This window comes from Geospiza fortis, unplaced genomic scaffold (genome assembly GCF_000277835.1).
Source record: "Geospiza fortis unplaced genomic scaffold, GeoFor_1.0 scaffold43, whole genome shotgun sequence".
NCBI classification, from domain to species: Eukaryota; Metazoa; Chordata; class Aves; order Passeriformes; family Thraupidae; genus Geospiza; species Geospiza fortis.
Window position 1 is genome coordinate 580512 of NW_005054431.1, and position 20069 is coordinate 600580.

The following is a 20069-nucleotide window of genomic DNA, read 5'->3' on the forward strand; positions in this document are numbered from 1 at the left end:
AAAAAAAAACAAAAAAAAAAAAAAAAAAAAAAAAAAAAAAGGTGTATGCATAATACTGAGGTGACACTGTTTACTTTAAAACTTTGAAAGGCTTGTCTTTATCTGGAAATATTTTCTTACACACATCCACAGTCTTAAAATTGTTTATTATTTGTTTTCAACTGAATTTAGCTAACAAGACTTTAACTAAACAAGCATATGACTCATGTGTTTTTCCAGTGTTCTCAGGCATAAGATACTGCAATGAAAAGATACTTAAGAAAAGCAGGGAAGGGAGGGAAATGGCACAAGTGGACATCTGAATGTTCTCCTGTGTGTAAACACATGGTCAGCTATCACACAGGGCCTCAGCATGTGGAAATATTTGGGTTTTTTTAGTGGCGGGCTCGTGAAAAACCCCAAATCTGTTCTAGGTGCTGATAAAGTGTCATTGCAGCCATGTTGCTGCTCCTTCTAACCCTAAAAATATTAAAAAAATATTCAAAAAATAATTTCCATGATTTTTAAGCAACAAAAAAGATCATCATGGTGCCACCAAAAGGGAGTTTAGGAAAGAAAATTAATCCTCCTTCCACCTTCGCCCCGCGAAGGGTTGAACTCATGTCCCCCCAAAACCTGAACCCATGGCCTGACCCCGAGACCTCCCCCGTCTGCAAAGCCACTGATCTCAGTAGAAAGTATGTTTTGCCATCAACTGCAGATTAATTCAATTATGGAAATTGCTGGAAGAGTTGTGCTTTCACAAGTGATCCCCACATGGCTTTGATCTGGCTGCACCCCCAGCCAATTCCCCACCACCAAACACCCAAAGAAAACTCAAGTTCATTTGCAGATGTTTGATCAAAACAGTTCTGTTGTGAAGTTAAAGTGTTTTCCTTCTCAGAAGCAGTGATTCAGCTGGGACTTGCATTGGCAACATAGAAATATTTTCAAATTTTCAATGTGAAAACATGCAGGGTATTGTACCATTGGTATTATTTCTTCATGAAAGTGAGTGGCTTCTTAAAGTCTTTCTCAATGACATTGAGAGTGCAGACAGTGCAGTTCTCAGGCCACAAGACAAAAAAAAATGCAAAGAGGGAGGACAGGAGTGAGTTCTCATGGCTGGCTGGACAAGGAGTCCTGTTTTATGCTCTGCACCAGGACCCATGACAAAAATATTTTACTGCCTGTAATTCCTTGCAGCAGGCTGGCACCAGCCCCTGCTCAGAAAGTCTGGCAGTGCATCTGTTCTCTCAGAGAGTGGCATCCTTGAAGGGTGTGAAGGCACTGTTAATGTTTTAAATTTCAATTTTTATATTTCTGATACAGCCAGCTTGGCTGGGGGAGAAGGAATGGGGACTCTACCACATACAATGTGGGTCAGGAAGGAGATGCTGCTGAAGGGAGCAGAGAGCACCTGGCCTATTTCCAGATTAATATCATTGCATGGACAGTTCTTTACCATTCCTATGACTTTTACAATATTTCCCAAGCAAAAAATCTGGGAGTAAATTGGAAGTGATGGTCAGAGATGGGTTTGGAAACCAGCAGCCTGCAGTGAATTTAAACACAGAATTTAAACACCGAGTGACCTTGAACACAGACACAGAATTTATACACAGAGTATCACTTGGTGGTTTACCTGTCTGCTTTTGAACCAATTAATTTGTGCCATGTTCCAGAAAATAAACTTTTCTCTGTCCTTTTCTGGGGGGAGTGGGGCTTGTTGGTTTTTGAGGCTCATTTTCTTTTCCACGTGCAATAACACTTTTTCCACCAAGGATTTACATATTTTTGGTGGGAACTGGAGCAGGTTTAGATTGTGCAGATTCATCTTTTAGGTCTGGCTCAAGGCCCCATCATAATTTCAGTGGCCAGGAGGTCTCTGGGGGGAGACATGACATGGGTTGTGGGAGGGATGAGCAACCACCCACCACAAAAAACTATTCAATGGGACTACAATTTAGAAAAAAAAACATTTCTTGTCATCCTGGGTGCTGTGCCTGGCAGAATCTAGAGGGTGGTGCTGCTGTGGTGCCCAGTAACCTGAAAATTGATAGTGGGAACTAACACTAATTAATTAAATTTCCAAATGTCCACCAGCCTGAATGGACTTTGAGTAAATTATTTGCCTTTTCACTGCACACAAAAACCTTAAAAATTCTGTCTGACCAATTAGAAAAGGTGGGTGGACTGGACTAATTATTCAGTTTAAAGCATGAAATCTGGCATAACTGGTTTAGGTACAGAAAGGCAGTTCAAGCTCACAAAGACAGCAATTATAATGATAACATAATAATATTATTATTGTTAATAATATGATCATATTGTAAAGAAATTAAAAGAACAGTTTGTGAGAAACTGCCTAATGTTATGTGATAGATGAGGTTTTCTTAAATTGTCCAAAGACAGGCACCCAGCTTATGTTCGCCTTTGGCAGGGGGATAGAGCACTAGAAAATTAAAACATTTATGACCCTGTAGAAATCCAAGCATGCAGGAAAGAACAGGCAGAACCAGAAACACCCAAAACCCTGGCAGAAATTCCCAATTCCTTGCAGGGCAGTGGGAAATATTCCTACCACCAAGAAATCAACTTGAGGAACAGTGTGGGTAATTTTACAGGGTCTGGGGAGAAGAAAAGCCCTGAGGAAAAGCCAGTTTTGTAAATATGACCAAAAGGCAAAGAAATTGAGGGGGACAGATCAAGTTTTCTACTGACTCTCACTGACCTCCATGCTTGTGTGCTAAAAAAGAGCTTTTTGCTGAAGACAGTGTCAGAATACAAACACAATCTGTCTGGAAAAAGACAGCTCTCAATTTGTTTGAAGACCACTGATAAGTGGAGATTGAAGAAAAAGCTTCCTCTAAAGGAAGGGACTGCAAAAAATATATATCCAATTTTTAACACGAAAAGAAAATTTGCCTTTCTGTGTTATCGAAGAACATCCCACTGCCATACAGAAAGCAAAAAAAAACGAAATTCCTGAACTAAAAATATGTTTATTCAGAGCATTATTGATAAAATTTTAAAAACCGAAACAAAACCAAACAAAAAAAAAACCACAAGAAAAAACAAACAAACAAACAAACAAACAAAACAAAAAAAAAAAACAAAGCAAAACAAAAAAAGAGAGAAAAACTCCAAGAAAACTCAAGAAATAAAACCAATGGAGTCACTGAGTGAACACTATTCCTTCCAGGTTAGATCCTAAAGCACATTTGCTTTATCCCTGATTGTATTTAAAACCTAGAGCACCAAATTTTCTACATCTACCCTACAAGTAATGACAGAAGTGCCTTTACCTTGTGTTTCTGGAATAAATTCTGGAATAAATTCCATACCTGGTGCAAGGCAGCCCTTCAAAGGCACGTAAAGGCCATTTTCTTTCTCCCTGCCAGCCATTTATCAGCATTCCTCCTGGGAAATTGCTGGGCTGCAGAGGATTCCAGACGTGCTTGGGGTGTCCTGCTGCTTTTTTGCACTGAGCTGCTCTGCCCAGGGCTGGAGAGCCACGAGCACAACCTGTTCTCCAGACAGCCACTGTCTGCCACCTCAGATGGCCCCAGATCCCACAAAAATTGCCTTAAAAACTGAAGTACCAAGGGAGGAGGAGGCCTTGGAATGCGACCTTTAAGTCATCCTAATAGAGGATGTAAATATTGTCATTCCCATGCCACCAAATTGCTCTTTCTGTTTCACCGTGGCACCAGCAAATTTTATTTTGCAAGACAAATTTAGCAATTTGGGGATCATTCTGCTGAGTCTGTCCTTGATTCCATCACTCTGGGGGACTTTTGTAAGGAGAAAAATTATCTTAGCAAAATGAGTGAGAAGCAGAATCCAGAGCAGGCGTTGTAAGGGTAGCCATGGCAAGAAGTGGATTTTCATCAGATTTGGGGGACTGAGGTCTCAAGTCTGTAGCTGGAAATGAAAGTTTTACTTTTGCCTTTGGAGAATGGAAGGTTTCTGGAGGAGATGGAGTTTATTAAAAAAAAAAAAAAAAAAAACAACAGAAATGAATGGACAAAAGGCATCCTAGGTCACTCAGACACACACCTCCCTTCCACTGACCACGCTGACCAGCTACAAACTGACTGTGACAATGGTCTGAGCGGGATGTAAACATTTTGTGCACAGACAAAACAGCTCAAGTGCCCACAATCTGGAGCTGAGTTCCATTCTCGTGGTTTGACCCAGCTGCCGAAGCCCAGGGGCTTACACACACAGATAAGATTTGATCTTTAGCAGCCTTGGGACTGAGCAGGAAATCTGTTTAATCAGCTGGATTGAAGTGTTCTGCTCCAAGTCACCAGTTTTAAGAAAAGCTGCTGAAGTGAGTGTGTGAGTATTGCCCGGACTGGTCCTCTTCTTATTCTATCAACCAACAGAAGTGCCTAAAGATGGGAGACCCTTCATTACTGCTGCTGGCACCATCTCCCTGTAAATGCGCATATTTTGTTCTGTTAAATAGATATTTCTCTCTGTTTAACACCAGGTCCCAGGTGGATCTGAGCTCCACAAAGAGGACTCTATAAAGGTTTATATTATACAGTAGGTTTGTGTGACTAATAACAGATTTGGGGGTTATTTCATCCCCAAATTATCAAGACTGATTTTATGTATTCTGTTCCCTGGTTTAGGTGCTACTGATTCCTTTAGTTGCTGAGCTTAATTTTACTAAATTTAGAATACTCCACGGAAAGGCAGAAAGTTTCATTAGGAAGCCTCCTGTTTCTGCCCAAGGAGTTTGGGTTTCTCCTGTGCCATTTTCTCTTCAGGCTTCCACAGGTCTTGCAACGCAGGGAAACAAGCATTTGATATAAGACATCATCACCTCTTCACACAAGACAAAAATTAACTCCTGTTAACAAAAAATCTTTCCACTTTAAAGGCTTTTAACTACTGCCAGAGAGAGAATATTGAGGTAGGTGGCCCTTGTCCTGACACAGTGGATGTTTGCACGTTCTGCAGCTAGACAGCAGTTGCAAAAGGAAATATGTTCCTCTATTCAAAACAGACATTGGTGGGTAATGCTGCTTTTCAGTGCTCTGCCCTTCAGAGAGATGCTTGTCACTAAAGCAGCCAAACTGCTTGAAAGCATTCTGTAAACTCTCAGATTATTGTGTTAAAATACAAAAATGGGTGCTTTACAGCCTTTTAGCTATGCCAGTAGTAGATTAATTAAGTCTACGTAAGTATTGAAAAATGGTGATTAATGTCAGAACTTAAAAATGTATCTGAGAATTAGCCATTCTGGAGAATTTAAACACTGAGTGACCTTGAGCACTTCCCTGAACCTTGAGGTTCTCCCTTTAAAACTCCTTCCCAGCTCCTTTGTGTGCCTGTATGGGGAGATAGCAGATTCATAACCTGCAGTAATTGAAACCAGCGTGAATTTCTTGAGTATGACTAATCTTTACCATTCCTTACCAAAAAAAAAAAAAAAAAAAGAAAAAAAATCACCCAGTCCCAGCCAAGACTTTATTAATTTTAATATGAAAACATCCACACCTATCATGTCTCCCCTGAGGTCCTCCCAGGCTGCTGCAGAAATGGAGTCTGACTTCTATTGCTTTGGCTAGAGGCTGAGGATGTGAATTCCTCTGGCTAATTGCCTTTTTGGATAACCTACAAAGCACCAGGGGTCAGATTCTTGGCCTGGTAACGTTGCCTTGGCTCAGTGCCCCCACTCCCATCGTGGGGAATCCCAGGAGGAGAGAGGTACCAGGTCACTCCTCACAGTCTCTGCCTTTTAACAAATCTAAAAATGCCACCAAATTGGGTAAATCCTCACATAAACACTCCAAAATCAGATCATACCTGCCTGGATGTACCAGGCAAATATCCCCAAAAGGTGTATCCTTCATCCTGGAATTATTTGCTCTGGAAATCAGCACCAGATGGTGCTGCATGGAGGAGTTTCTCCCATCAGCAGGGAAGGAAAGGGAGGCACATGTGGAGCTCTCCATCCATTTTACCAGGAGGTGAAATATTCCTCACTCCTCAGCAGGGCCTGTGCACACAGTGCTTGGAATAGAGGGGGTTGCTGTCCCCAAGAAAATCCCTGTGATTGTTTTTTTTGTCACAGAAAAGGGCAGATTTGTGGCTAGAAGTCAAAATGAGCTGATCTGCAGAGCCCCTGTGGGCTTCTCCTCACTCACAGGGCCCAGAGGTTTTGCCTCCAAGCTGGAATACTCCCACAGGCCTTGCCTTCCCAACCAAAGCTCTTTTGTTAAACAGGCCACGTCTAAATCAATAAAAATCATTAATAAAAAAGAATCGTCAGATGTTAGCCAACAGCCAAAAAGAAAAAAAAAAAAAAAAACAAACAACAAAACACCCCAGATCCCAAACTGACTGGATTTTGGAATCTGAGAGGGAACACACGGTGTGGGGTTTGTGAGGGACAGGGCAGGGCAGTGTCACACCCTGCAGGAGTGAGGCCTTGGAGTGGCTGCCCGGAACAGAGGCTGGACAAAATTAAGAAAATAAAGCGGGTGTTTATTAAAGGCCTTCAAAAGGTGCATCTTGGGCTGTCAGAAGCCTCCCAGAGGCTACACCCAAGATGGACAATGGACCCGAGTTTTTTACACAATTATTTTTCACACAATCAAGTTTGGTCCATTTGCATTTCAGGGGTTAATCCTCCAATTCCAGCTTCAGGTAATGAAGTAATTTATCCCCAGTTTGTTCCCCCCAAACCCACTTTTGTTTTTACTTTTGGAGACTGAGGCTGTCCTTGAACTTCAGGCCCAGAGGGATTTTGTCTGACCAATATGTGAAGACAGCAACTAACACTATATATGGAGCTTAGAGTTATCCACTAATTCAGCACAGGATTTGATAAATATAAATGCTTAAATCTTAAGGCATTCAGAAGGAGCACCCAGGTGCCCTGGAGTGACCCTCCCTGAGCCCAGGCTGGGGCTGATGTGCTCTAGAGGGAGCCACATCTGTCCTTGCTGTCCCAGATGGAGGTCACCACCCTCCATCCAGGCTTTCCAGGAAAGAGGGAGTGGCCGAGGCTGGAGTCACTGAGCCTGGACCACCTGGGAAAGAGAGTGCAGCCAGCACTTGTCCTCCACCTCTAGGCACTCCACAGGAAGGATTAAGGGATGCTGAGTTGGTTTTGAGCTCCCCACCCCAAGCTGGCTGTGAAGAAATGGAAGGGCAGGCAAGTAAACGTGCATGTTCTGATATGGAAAAATGGCAATTTTTTTTTTCCAGTCTGCAGCAGAGGTTGGTTCAGGTTACAGCGTTTAGATCTGGACTTGAAGCACTTCAGGCTTTGTGTCTGTCTGGGGCTGGGGACTGCTTTTAGGACTCACACCTAGACCCTGGTTTTGACTGAGTATTCTGCAAATTTTGTGTGTTTCTAGCTCTGATGGGAAAAAAAAAGGAGGAAAGAATTATCTCTGTGCATTTGAGAAAAAAAAATCACATATTTGTTATGGGAAGGAGGAATCCTACTCTCTTTAAAGGCAAAGTTGGGAAACAGCTACCTTTTATTTCAAGGAGTCAGATTCACAAAAACTACAGCCATAAAACACAACAGCAGCCCAAAAAACCACACAAAACCCTCTTGTACTTTATGCCTCCTCTTCTATTTCAGGTCCTCATTTGCCTAATTACTTCTCAGAGGCTGGCAGAGATTTTCCCTGCAGCGCTGGGCTCTGCTGACTGCAGAGACCCTACCTGGCACACTCAGCCAGTGCGTCAGCATTCTGGGTGGAAATGAATGAAAAATCAATCAGGGCAGCTGCAGTGGTAGCATTTTCAACTCTAACCTACTTTGTGCATGGTTTCAAACATTTCATTGTGTGTTCAGGGTTTTTTGTTTGTTTGTTTGTTTGTTTTTTAATGGTAAGTGGATCTGAAGTAAAATTTATCTTCCTTAGTCAGCCTAATAAATGTTTTGTCATCTTTGCTGCTTAACTCGAGCAGATTTGCCACCCTGACTGTTAAGTTAAGCTGAAGACTTGATTGAAATGCCAAAACCTACAAGAAGATTGTTTCAATCTTGAGAACCTGTCACCAACAGATTGCATCATGCAGTGGATAGAGATACAGTGATAGAGCTTTGATTGTTTTAATTGCATTTGCAGACCAGAAATAGAGTAGGTCTGGAAAATCAAAAGTACACCAGAACGTCTTTTGAAGCACAGGTACTGCTTATGTGTGGTCTTGCAAGGAGTTTGGCTTAGCAATATTGGTCTGTACATTTCTTTTTTTCTTGTTGCAGCAGAGTTAAATATGGATTTGTAGTTTCACTTAGTTAAAGTCCACAATAAAGTGGTCCAATATTCATGCCAAAAAAATTAGCAGCTGTTGTAACTTCTGCCAGCTGAGTGCGTTCAATACATTAAAAAAAATTTAAAAACCCTCATAAGATTGCTGCTCTAACAAGTTGAGCAGTGCAACCCTGTAAAAGGTTTCCCAAAATTCATAATCCTCTTTGTGTGTGATGCCCTTACAGTGAAGAAGATTCTTTTGGCTGTAAAGATGAAGACTCTACTTTTCCTGGTGCTGATCTCTGCCTGTGGGGCTGAACCTCACCCTGGCAACTCAAGTCTGGAGCATGAAAGAATTGTTCACATTCAAGGTAAGGAAATAAGTGAGAAAATACCAATATCTTCATATTGCTGAAGGACACAGAATAATGTGTTTAATGATCCTTAATTTACTTTTTTTAAAAAATATTTATGCTGTCACAGTGTTTTTTAAGTACTTGTATTGCTGCTGACCAAATGTTTTCTTTTCTGGTTCTGTTGCATTATTATTTCTCCTAAGAAAAGTCAAAAAGAGAAAGTTGCACTGTTTAATAGCACTTATTCACAACCTTGCAAAGGTTAGTGAGTAAAGGACAGCATGATTAGAGACAAAGAGAAAAAGCATGCATCCTAAAGTAACAAACAACTGCAGTGGGTTGAAATACTTCAGTTTATTGTAGAATAGATTTGATTTTAAGAATCAAATACCATACACAGCTCTCCACAGCTCAGATATTTAAGGCTGTGGTTCATTTAAAAAGGCTCAGCACATCAGAGATCATAACTGGGCAATGTAAACTGGTTAAAAAAAATAAAAGATGTAACTTACCCTGAAAGAAATGTGCCTTTCCTCATACCTTTAATTCACACTAAATATTATTCTGGCCTTCTGCAAAATCCTGTTTGAGTCCCAGAGATTATAGCTGTGGCAGGATTTGAGCCTGCAGCACAATGCAGCAGTTTTTCCAGTCCCAGCTTCAGTCCTTGAGGGTTATCCTGCACGAGAAAAATCAGGGAGTTTGTGCAGTAAGGACAGGCAGAATGAACAGGGATTCTCCTGCTTTCACCCCTACCTTCCCTGAGCCTGGCTAAAATTATTTTGCGAAATTAAAGAATGCAGAATTACTGCCCCTCCTCTCTCACTGTCTCTCTCTCGCCCCCCCCCTCTCTTTTTAAAGTTTGATTTATTTCTCTCAACAGCCAGAAAATCGTGCTGTTTGTGTAAATATGAATTACCAGGCTAGAGCAGGGTACCAGGAAGGGCTGAACGTTCAGGAGTTCACAGGAGAGGCAGAGAAGTTAAAGGCACCCTGCACCTATTAAAACAGGGATTGTCAAGGTCAGGCAAGGAGTAGCAGACAGCTGCTCTCCCTCTGAGGATGAAGGTCAAAGGAATGTGTTGTCAAATGTAAAATGAGGATCTATCACTGCTCTGAGTGATAGATCTTCATTTTACTTGTTTGCCAGGGCAAATTTCAAATCAGACATCGATGTCTAATAAACACATATTTCACCTTTCCTTCTGTAATGCAGATTTTTGTCTCTGAGCTTGACTTTTTTGGAAAATGAAATTAGTGTGATATCCAGCACTTTAGTGTAATTCAGGAGTCATGCATGTCAATTGTCACTAACCCAACCAGTTCAAAGCAGACAGAAGTTTCCAGGTGAGCCCTTCTCCCTCCCTGTGAAAACTCACCTGTACCTCAAGAGTTTATTCCTTGAAGGAGAGCTGGATAAAGATTTAAATTTGAGCTCTACCACAAGCCCTCTCCTCCAGCTGGTTCAGGCTCTGAAATGCACAGGCAGACCACAAATCAAAGGGAGTGGAACTGCTGGGGATGTGGCATTTCTGCTTCTGATTTTTGCCATTCCTCTCTGCATTGTGGAACCCCACCAGGGCTGGGATCCATCTCTTCCCAGTGCTGGGGAAAAAAAAAAAATTAAAATTATAAGAAAATCTACACCTGGAGATGGGATCAGAGAACACTGTAGAAGATGTGCAGGTGTTTTTAATCACATTAACAAAATCCAGCATCCCTCTCCACAGCTGAAATCCAGGAGATATGTGGCTAAACTCTGCCAGGGTTGCCTGCCTGGGAATGCCTTGGAATTACAGAAGGTGTGAAAGGGATTTCCTGAGGCAGAGAAGGAAACTGTGTTATATTCCCCATTCTTTACATCATGTGATCTCCTGTAGGCTCAGTTTCGTTTGTTGAAAAGCTGGGTTTCAGGTCTTCTTACTGCGGAAGGGTTCTGCACCCTACTTTTCTGACATGGAAAACACCCTCCTAATCCTCCACGTTTATTTTATGGTCTTATTCTTCTAAAGCTGCTATTCTTTGGCTTCCAATAATATTTTCTCTTCCTTGAGGTTCACTTTAGAACATCAATAACACCATATCCCCACTGCTACCATTTGAGTGTGTTTCTTCAAATTCTTCTCCAAGTGTATCATCTCCTGATTTCTGTCCTAATTGGATATTGCAACCTGTTAATATCAGGATTTCATCTTTACACTTGTTCTGAATTCTTACTCCCTGAGTGCATCCAGCCCGGACTTTATTCCAGATAAAAATTTATTTTATTCCAGATAAAATCCTCATTTGGCCTCAGCATTTCTGTTTTCCAGTTTCCATGCTTGGTTCTTCAGTCCTTGGATCAAATTTGCTGCTCCCAGCTGAGCTGCAGTGCTGATCAATAGTCTGTGGTGATAGACAGAATTTAGCAGTCAGTCTCCCTCACTGCCACTTGAAATGAACAACTACAAGCTCTGTATCAATAATTTTTCATCCTAGACCTCAAAAAGCTGAGTTTTGCGTTCAGCATTAAATGTTATACTACTTTTTCCACCCTTCTTTCTTCAAATGTTTCAAATGCACTCTTCTCCCCTCAGTGCTGCTTAATGAGCCACGTGAAAATTTTATTTATCCAAAAGTCACAATTACTTTACAAGATAAAATTAGTGGAAATATTAGAGAAATTGTACTGAAGGCAGTTCACTGGCCTTTTTATATATATTTTTTCCACATCATTCAACTCCCTAAGGTCCAAGCAAATGATACATCACATTCCTCAGCCTTATACATTTGTTTTTGTTACATACCTGATATCAGATTGCTCTGACTTTCTTTGGCAAATATCTGCTTAACCTTATCCCTCTTTCTAGTACTGCCTCTATTCCTGTTGCTCAAAAACTTACCTCCCAAATTGTTAAAAAACTTACCTCTAAAGTCCTGTTTGTTGCTGAGGTCAGGCTAATTAACTGGTTAATGGTTTAATTACTTCCTTTACATGAATTTGTTATTTTGCTGCTGTCCAGAAACACTTTAGGTACTGTCGTAAAGTGACAGGTGAGGCCACAGCAGTGCCAGTGGGTCTGGGTGCCCCAATTTTCTGCCCCTCCATCAGTGTAAAATCTCCTGACACCCCCCTCAAACTCAATATTTGTCTACCAGAACAAACAGTGTTTCATAAATTGTTATTGTTCTGCAATTATACTTTGCCTTCAAAGACACAGAGCTCTGCCTTTCAGATGTCCACTCTCTGGAAAAGAGAATTTTGTTTATTTTTACTAAACACTTTCCCAGTCTCTAACACTGCAGCAGACATAGTTCTGTGTCCATGTTCTCTTTTAAATATTTCATTTTTTCTCCAGAAATGATTTGCTGGTTTCATCAGCAGCTCTGCTGACAATGTCAGTTCTAGCTCTTGGTTCTCTCCTTGTTGGTTAATACAGTTAATTTGGGCTTAAGTCACAACTTAAACAACTGCAAGATAGTTTTACCTCCCTACTTTTCACAGTTTTTTCAACTTATTTCCTCTGTCCCAGTTGCTTTTTTAATTATTTTTTTCTCCTTTGGTTTTATTCCACTATGTAGAAAATTCATCAATTTATAAAATGTATATTTTGTATGAAAAATTTATATTTCATGTCTTCTGCTGCTTTATTCTTTGCTGAATCCTGTGGTGGATTTCATGGTTTTGCTCTTTTATCCAGGCTGCTTGACCCTATCCCCTTCCTCTCATAATTTGTCATTCCAGTCTCACTTTTGGGGATAAAAAAATAAAAACCCCAGAAACTCCACACCCCAGAAAAACCCCATGTGCCTCAGGGAGACACCAGTTTCACTCTTCAGAAAAAGCCACAACCATAAATGAAATAATCTGGGGAGTGTAAAAATGGGACTGAAGCATCTCCACACCACATGGACATCCACAAGCAAACAACATTTCCCCAGCGCAGCAAGGTAATTAGAAACTCAGATTTTTCTCCTGAACCACCTGCAAAGTCTCCCTGAGTTTTGAGAGAGAGTGGCTCCTTTCAATGCTCATTTTGTCCATCTCCCTGAGCTGCTCGTGGTGCTGTCCACTGACCCATTATCCAAAAAAAGACAGAACTCCCCTCAGAGATAAATTATCCAAAATATACAGGCACTCCCCTGGGTGTAGCTACTCTGAAAAATAATCAAAATTGATTAAGCCACCACAGTAATTCCTGAATTAATTACCCAAAGAGAGCCAAACCTTTAACACAATTCCAGTTTGTTCAGGTTGTAGAAGCACAAGAAAAGGCAGAGATGGGAACACAAAATTTGGTTCATGGAGCATCAAATTTAACATTTTAGCTTTCCTCTGAACGTAAGAAATTCATATTCATATTGATTCATTTTGCTGTGTTAGAGCTGCAGGTATGCACCCCTTTGCCTATCAAGATCCCTGCACAGATTTATTTGTGCATACCCAAAAAATATTTCAACAAGGAACGAACAGAAAACTTTTTAATGCTGCCCAATTGGAGCAAACAAGCAACAACAAAAACCTAAGCACACACAAATGTGTTAAATCAATTAACCAATAACAAAAGCAGGGGAAATCTTTGACCAACTTATTCTCCAGTATAATGATTTTTATTTACAGTCCACTTCTTTTCCTTCAAATCAAATCAGCACCAACAGAGAGTAAGAATCTGAACAGAGTTTCTGGACCAGTCAAAAACATGATAAAAGATTAAATGCACTGCTTATCTGACCTCTTAATTTATTTCTTATCTCCTCAAGATAATCTTGATTATCTTCATCCTTTCCCATTTTACTTTTGCCTTCTTTCCTTCTTTCCACCTTTCTGCATGTTTCCATTTTCCATGACACTGACATTTCTTTCCATTTCCTTGCCTTTGTGTTTTCGGCTTTATGTCTGGCTCTTTTTTGTTGTGGTTTTTTTTTTTTCCTTGCCCTTTTGTTTTGCCATTCAGAATAATTTTGATCATGCCACGATGCATTTTCCTGTCTCTTGTTGCAATTTTCTTTTATTTCTACAAAATCAAAGCTTTTTCTTTGATTTCCACACAACCTGCTTCCCTCCTCAGGTCATGGCCTGGTGCAACTGCAGGGGATAGAAAAGTCAGCAGAGAGCAGAAATTCCACCTCCAGAAATTCCACACACACACACAAAAAAAAACCCACCGAAAAAACCAAAATACAAAAAACAAAAACAAAAATTAAAACAGAAGTGTGCTCTCTCCTTGAAGGCATCCTGGGCAGCATCTTCTGGAACAGACCTTAACTTATGGGTGCCAGGTTATTTGAGTTATTAAAAAATTATAATTGCAGAAACACAAGGGTTCACGTGGAACATGAATTTAAATCATTAATTTCCCTTTGCTGGTTATGTCAGTGGAATTCCATATTTATAAATAGCATTTGGGGGTGATTAAGGGACTGGAAGGGCTCAATGCAGTTTCTGTGTAATATTTTGGTTTTGTCAAACAGTCCTCATGCCACCCATGAAGATTTACTTCTGTGAGGAAGGAGAGCAGAGACTTTGCCTTGATTTCTGCTCTGCTCTGCTCTGTGACACCTGATCTCCATGAAATTTATCTACACCCAAGCAAAACACACTTAGAAGTTATTTAAGACAATAATTTAGGAGAGATGAAGTTTGTTATTTCCCTGATGGTTTTATGTGCTCTTAAGTCTCCTAGAAACCTAAACCTGTGTTACTATGTCCTCTTTAATAATTCCCTCTCCAAGATGAGGAGATGGAATCAGCAGAAAAATGTTTTATCTCAGCCTTTGTTACAAAGACAGATTTCTTCTCTGTCATATATGAACCAGGTATTTTGAGCTGTACTATTATTTGGAAACTGAAGCTTCTAAATAAGATTTATCTAGCATTTCTCTTATCAGTTTTATATCAAAACTTAAAAATGTGTTGGGGGTGTTCTATGCTGTCTCTTTAGAGGCAGGAACACAGGAGATGGATCTTTGCCTTTTCTTTCTCATGACACAGCAAAACTGCATTAGTTCTTGAGCCAGAAAAAACCCCCGTATTTTACCAGTCCTGCAGATGATATATAAAAGATTTTAGATTTTTTTTTTCCCAAAAGCAGAAGGAAAAAGGTAATTAGTTAAAATACATATAGAAAAAATGTGCACTATGTGCCAAATGTGTGTGTGATTCTCCCTCATGTTTTTCCTCAGTATTCTTTGAGTGATACACCCATATAAGAGTTCATCAATTATGCACTCCTCTACATATTATAGAAAACTGGAACCATTGTTGTCACAGAAAATATTTATTAATTTTAAGTAACATTTTAGATTTTAAAAAATTGAGGGTAGCATCTAGCCACTGCTGTGGGAAGAGTGAGGATATTTTAGCATGAGCTCAAATCCCTGTAAACCCTACAGGAAAGCCAGCAACAACTCTGTTTATTTAAAACATAATGGCACAGGATGATATTAAGCTAGGGGCTTGATAACAATGTGGAACATTTAGGAAATACATTAATTTATCTGACAAAACACTTCTGTAACGCCATCTTGGTGGGTTATGATTTTGTTTTTCCTGTCTGTAAAAATGCACATATTTTCCTCCACTGTGAGGCATTCCATGAAAATGCTGGAATAATCAATTTCTGTGGCCAGCTCAGCATAAGACAGTGGATACTCCTGGTGGATAAAGCAGATAAAGGTGTTTGCCAAGGGTTGTGGTGTGACTCATCCTCTCTGCCCCACACTTTGTTCTTGGCCCCCTCCAAGCCTGGCTTGCCATCCTTCTGGTGTGCAGAACCCAGTCAAGGGAGGAGAATAAGAAAAGGAAACCAGGAGAAAACCCCTCAGCAAAAGTATAGTTAAAACACACCAAAAAAGAGGCAAAAAAAAACCCCAAAACCAAAACCAAAACCAACAAAACAAAACAAAAAAAAACCAAAAAAGCCCCAAAAACCAAAAACAAAAAACCCAACCAAAACCATTAAAAAAACCAAAAACCAAAAAACTCCTCAAACAAAAACACCAAAAAACCCATTAAAAATAAGCAAAAACCAAAAAACTGCACAAACAAAAAAACCTAAAAAACAAAAACAAAACAAAAACAAAAAAGAAAACAAAATCAACAAAGAAACAACAACAAAAAAACCAAAAACAACCCAAAACACAAAAAAAACCCAACCAACCAAACAGAAAACAAACACACACACACACAAAAAAACCAAAATATCACAAGACAACCCAACAATCAGCCCACAACTAAAATGACAAAAAAACCCTTAAAACATGTCCAGCAGTAAAATTTGGAGCTAAGCCAATAAGGCAGCAGGTGAGGGTGAAGTGAGAGCTCCAACAGAGCAAATTCCCCATGCTGTCCTTGGAATGGGCATCACACTGGCCAACACCAGGGCTAGAAATGGACAAAGCAATGACCACCAGAGCAGGAGAGCTCATTGAGCAGCTCTCAGGCTGGGGAGGCAGAGAGGAGGATGAGGAGGATGAGGATGACAGAACAGGTGCTCAGCCTGTGCCTTTTCATTTAAGGTAGCAAAACATCCTTTCCCTTGCAGCTCATACCAGATTTGGCAGTGCTGAGATACAGCAAAGCCAGCCCAAAAATCAACTTTTTGTGTGTGTTTTGATTTCTGTCAGCCAGCCTGTCCCTACAGCTTGGGGAAAGCAGCTCCCAGAGTCGTGTTCTGTCCTGGACCAGCTCTGTTCCCTGTGCTGCCCTGGTCATCCTTCTAAGTGCTCCAAGAGGATTAGCAAAAGGCCACAATCTGTCAGAATCAGCAGCAGAGAAGCAGGAGTGGAAAAAATGCTGCAAATTAGTCACCAGTGGGGTCTGGGTCTGTACTAACAGCTCGGCTGCTGCCAGCCTGACCATGCAAAATGTGCCTGGAAGGGTGGAAAGCCCCACCTGGGAAATCTTTCTCATCCCAATGCTGCCCTTGCAGCTGAGTCCAGATATCGCTGGCTGGGGTCTGTGTACAAATCCCAAACAGGACAGGGCTGCTGTGGAAGGTGCCTTGAGCTGTTTGATTTTCCAGCATCACTCTCATTCCATGGTGATGACAATGGGAAGCTGCCAGCAGCTCACATCCCAGGCAGCAGACACAGAACTCAATGGCACAACTCACTTGATGAGTTTTTTGCCCAATCACACAAAGCAAAAGCACACTGACAGTATTTATATCTGTACAGTATCTATTCTATATTGACAGTAGTTCTGTCCAACCACTGTAAGCACAGGTACCTGTGGTTAAACAATGCTTGCTTATTTCAAATGCAATACCTGCTTGTGAGCCTTCAAACACAACACACAGAGCTCCATTATTAAGCTTCAACCTTCCTAATATCTTGCTAGATAAACTTTCTGTAGCTTAGGGAGTTATTCTAGGCAAGCATTAATACACAGACCATTGCTCTATTTGCCCTTGCTTTTCCGCTTTTTACATAATTTTTCTGCTGACCAATCTCACGGCTGGTGCTTAGCTCCAATCCCAGTTCTGCTGTCTCTGAGCCTTTTGCAGCTTTCCCAAAAACCCTTTGATTTTGTGGATTCCCACATCCAGAGGCAGCCACCAGGGTGTTGCCACCTCTGTGCCCAGCAGAAGGAGCAGCTGGGAGCTGCACCATCTGAGGCTCAGGAGGGGCACACCTGAGCTGCCTTGTCCCCAGCCAAGATCCAGATTGTGCTGTTTGCAAGGACAGCTCCTCAATGAGGGTCAAACCCTCCCTAATCCAGGGGTTTCAGAGTTCACAGCTGTTTGGCTGTTCACCTCACAAGTTCTCTGATGGCATTTCTGAAGGAAGCAGTTCTGGTGAAAATGTGTTTTCTTCCTCAAGTGACTACACCTGGGTGTCCCATCCTGTTTCCTTCTTGCAGGCACCTTCCAGATATTCCTGCCATTCAGAGAAATAAATAATTTTATTTACAAGGACCAGCCTTGCCAGAATGCCCATGAGGAGAGCAGCCAGGGAGCCACCACCCTTCAAACCCGTGGTTCCTCCATCTCCCATCACTGTTTCACAACAGATCAGTCTTTGTTTCACTAACATAACCCAGGAAGAAGAATGCATTGCTCATTTGAGCTGAGTTTCACAACAGTAAAACCAGAGACAGTTGCATATTTTAAATGAAGGAATTCTGCTTTGCTCTCTTTTTGGTTTCTTGGGGGTTTGGGTGTTTTCTTAATTTATCAGCTCCAGCAGGAGCGAGACCATTCATTGCGCCACAGTCCCAAAAATGTTCAGTTTAGGTAGATTTGGCCCTGGCTCTCACTGGCTACTGGATAATGAAGACCTCAGGCCTCTTGCCAAACCCCTGTCATCTCATTTTCAATCCCAAGTCCCTGCTGCCCTCATGTCTTGTAGCCCATGCTGTGCCTCATTCCCCAGCCTGACTTCTACTTCTCCTCGAAAGCCAGGGATCCTTCCTCCTCTCCCAGATCTGGGAGAAGCAGCAGCAGTAATGTCATTTTCTGCCTCACTGTCTTTCCAGTGAGAAGGGCACATCATCCCATTTTCTGTAAAAAGAGAGCTGGCTTTTGCAAAACTTGTGAGTGGAGGCACATTTCAGGTGTCACATCTCCCTTGGAACCTCCAGGGTCAAAAGAGATATTCCAGGCTGAGAATAAACATATTTTCCTTTTCCTTTTCCTTTTCCTCTTCCTTTGCCTTTTCTCCTTTCCTTTCCTTTCCTTTCCTTTCCTTTCCTTTCCTTTCCTTTCCTTTCCTTTCCTTTCCTTTCCTTTCCTTTCCTTTCCTTTCCTTTCCTTTCCTTTCCTTTCCTTTCCTTTCCTTTCCTTTCCTTTCCTTTCCTTTCCTTTCCTTTCCTTTCCTTTCCTTTCCTTTCCTTTCCTTTCCTTTCCTTTCCTTTCCTTTCCTTTCCTTTCCTTTCCTTTCCTTTCCTTTCCTTTCCTTTCCTTTCCTTTCCTTTCCTTTCCTTTCCTTTCCTTTCCTTTCCTTTCCTTTCCTTTCCTTTCCTTTCCTTTCCTTTCCTTTCCTTTCCTTTCCTTTCCTTTCCTTTCCTTTCCTTTCCTTTCCTTTCCTTTCCTTTCCTTTCCTTTCCTTTCCTTTCCTTTCCTTTCCTTTCCTTTCCTTTCCTTTCCGCCCCTTTCCTTTCCTTTCCTTTCCTTTCCGCCCCTTTCCTTTCCTTTCCTTTCCTTTCCGCCCCTTTCCTTTCCTTTTCCCTTCCCTTTTTCCCTTCCCATGCTACCATCCCCTCTTTCTCTCTACACCTACTCAGACCAGCTCATGGCTGCTGCAGAGGGCCAGAGGAGGCGGAAGGCAGCCAGCAGGGAGGAACATCCCCAAATTAGGGTGCTGCTGCTGGAGTCAGAGGTGACAGTGCTCTGGGAAAGCCTCCAGGCCCTGCTGGCACAGCCACAGTTGTTAGAAAGAGTGAGTATTAACAGCCTTGAGTCACAGCCTCCCAGCCCTTTCTGCTAAATATTTATTAACTTGACTATTTCAGTATTAAAAGCCCAACATAGCTGAGCTCTGAGTCAGATTTCTTGGTAATAACCACCCCAAAGCATAACATTTCTCCTCCCAAGGTGGACAGAGCGCTGTGGAACGTCTTTGTCCCCAAAGGAAACAGGAAAATTTGCAGACAAACTGTGCTGGCTGTCTTCACTTTCCTCCTTCTCCTCCTCCTCCTCCTCCTCCTGTGGAAACTGCTGGTAAAGCTTTCCATGGTGCCTTGCCTCAGATCACCTCTCTCCTCGGATGCTCTCCTCAGGAATGGATTATTGGAGCATCCCTGAGCCTCTGGAAAGGAGGGCAGTGAAAAAGAACATCATTTAAAAGGGGCTGTAGGCAACCTGCTCTGCAGCTTTGTTTTTTCACCAGGCAGGAAGGTCTCTCACCCTGGCAAAACACCTTGCAGCACTCAAATTTGTCCATTTTTGAGGAAGCTGGAGCCCTGACCTGTGCAGGAAACAGCAATGCTCTGGACACAGCACCTCCCAACCCAGAGCTGTACGTTTGGGATACCTGTTTTCCCCAAGCAGATGCACATTTGCACTCAGCAAACCTGTCTTTGCAATTACCACCCTCATTTTGTGTTTGCATAAACACAGAATCCTGCATTCCCTGGGGCGCAGCTCAGTGCAGTAGTGAGCAGAGGGGGAAATCCAGCTGAGGCTGCAGTTTGGGCAGATATTTCTTTTAACCGCAGATCTGTCACCAGGCCTCAGAAGCCTGGGACTGTCTGGAGGGATCCAAAAGTCTCCCTGCATGCCCCTCATGCTGTGGACACACCACAGATTCCTGCAGTGCTGTGGACAGACAGCTGGAGGGGTGGGATAGACGCTCCGCATCCATCCCAGTCCTTCCCTCCTCCAGCCACCCACATCTCCCTGGCCGATGACATTTTTTCATCCGTTTTGTCTGAACCATCACAGAAAATTGCTGCCAGCCTTCACAGGGCCACCCTCTCAGCAGCCTCTGTGTTTTTTTAGGAGCTCACCCACAGCTTTTGCTGCATTGAGAGGGAGCCAGGCCGAGCCTCAGAGTGGGGAATCGCAATTTTGGGCCG

At 41.9% G+C, this 20069-nt stretch overlaps 1 protein-coding gene across 1 annotated transcript in view; it reads left to right on the forward strand.

The window, feature by feature from the left end:
- The window catches only part of HAPLN1 (hyaluronan and proteoglycan link protein 1), a 65534-nt gene that overhangs the window by 20471 nt on the left and 24994 nt on the right, over positions 1-20069 (forward strand). Inside the window, exon 2 of the mRNA XM_031061911.1 lies at positions 8462-8587. Coding sequence (XP_030917771.1) covers positions 8488-8587 — 100 coding nt within the window. The 5' untranslated portion in view covers positions 8462-8487. The remainder of the gene's footprint in view (positions 1-8461; positions 8588-20069) is intronic.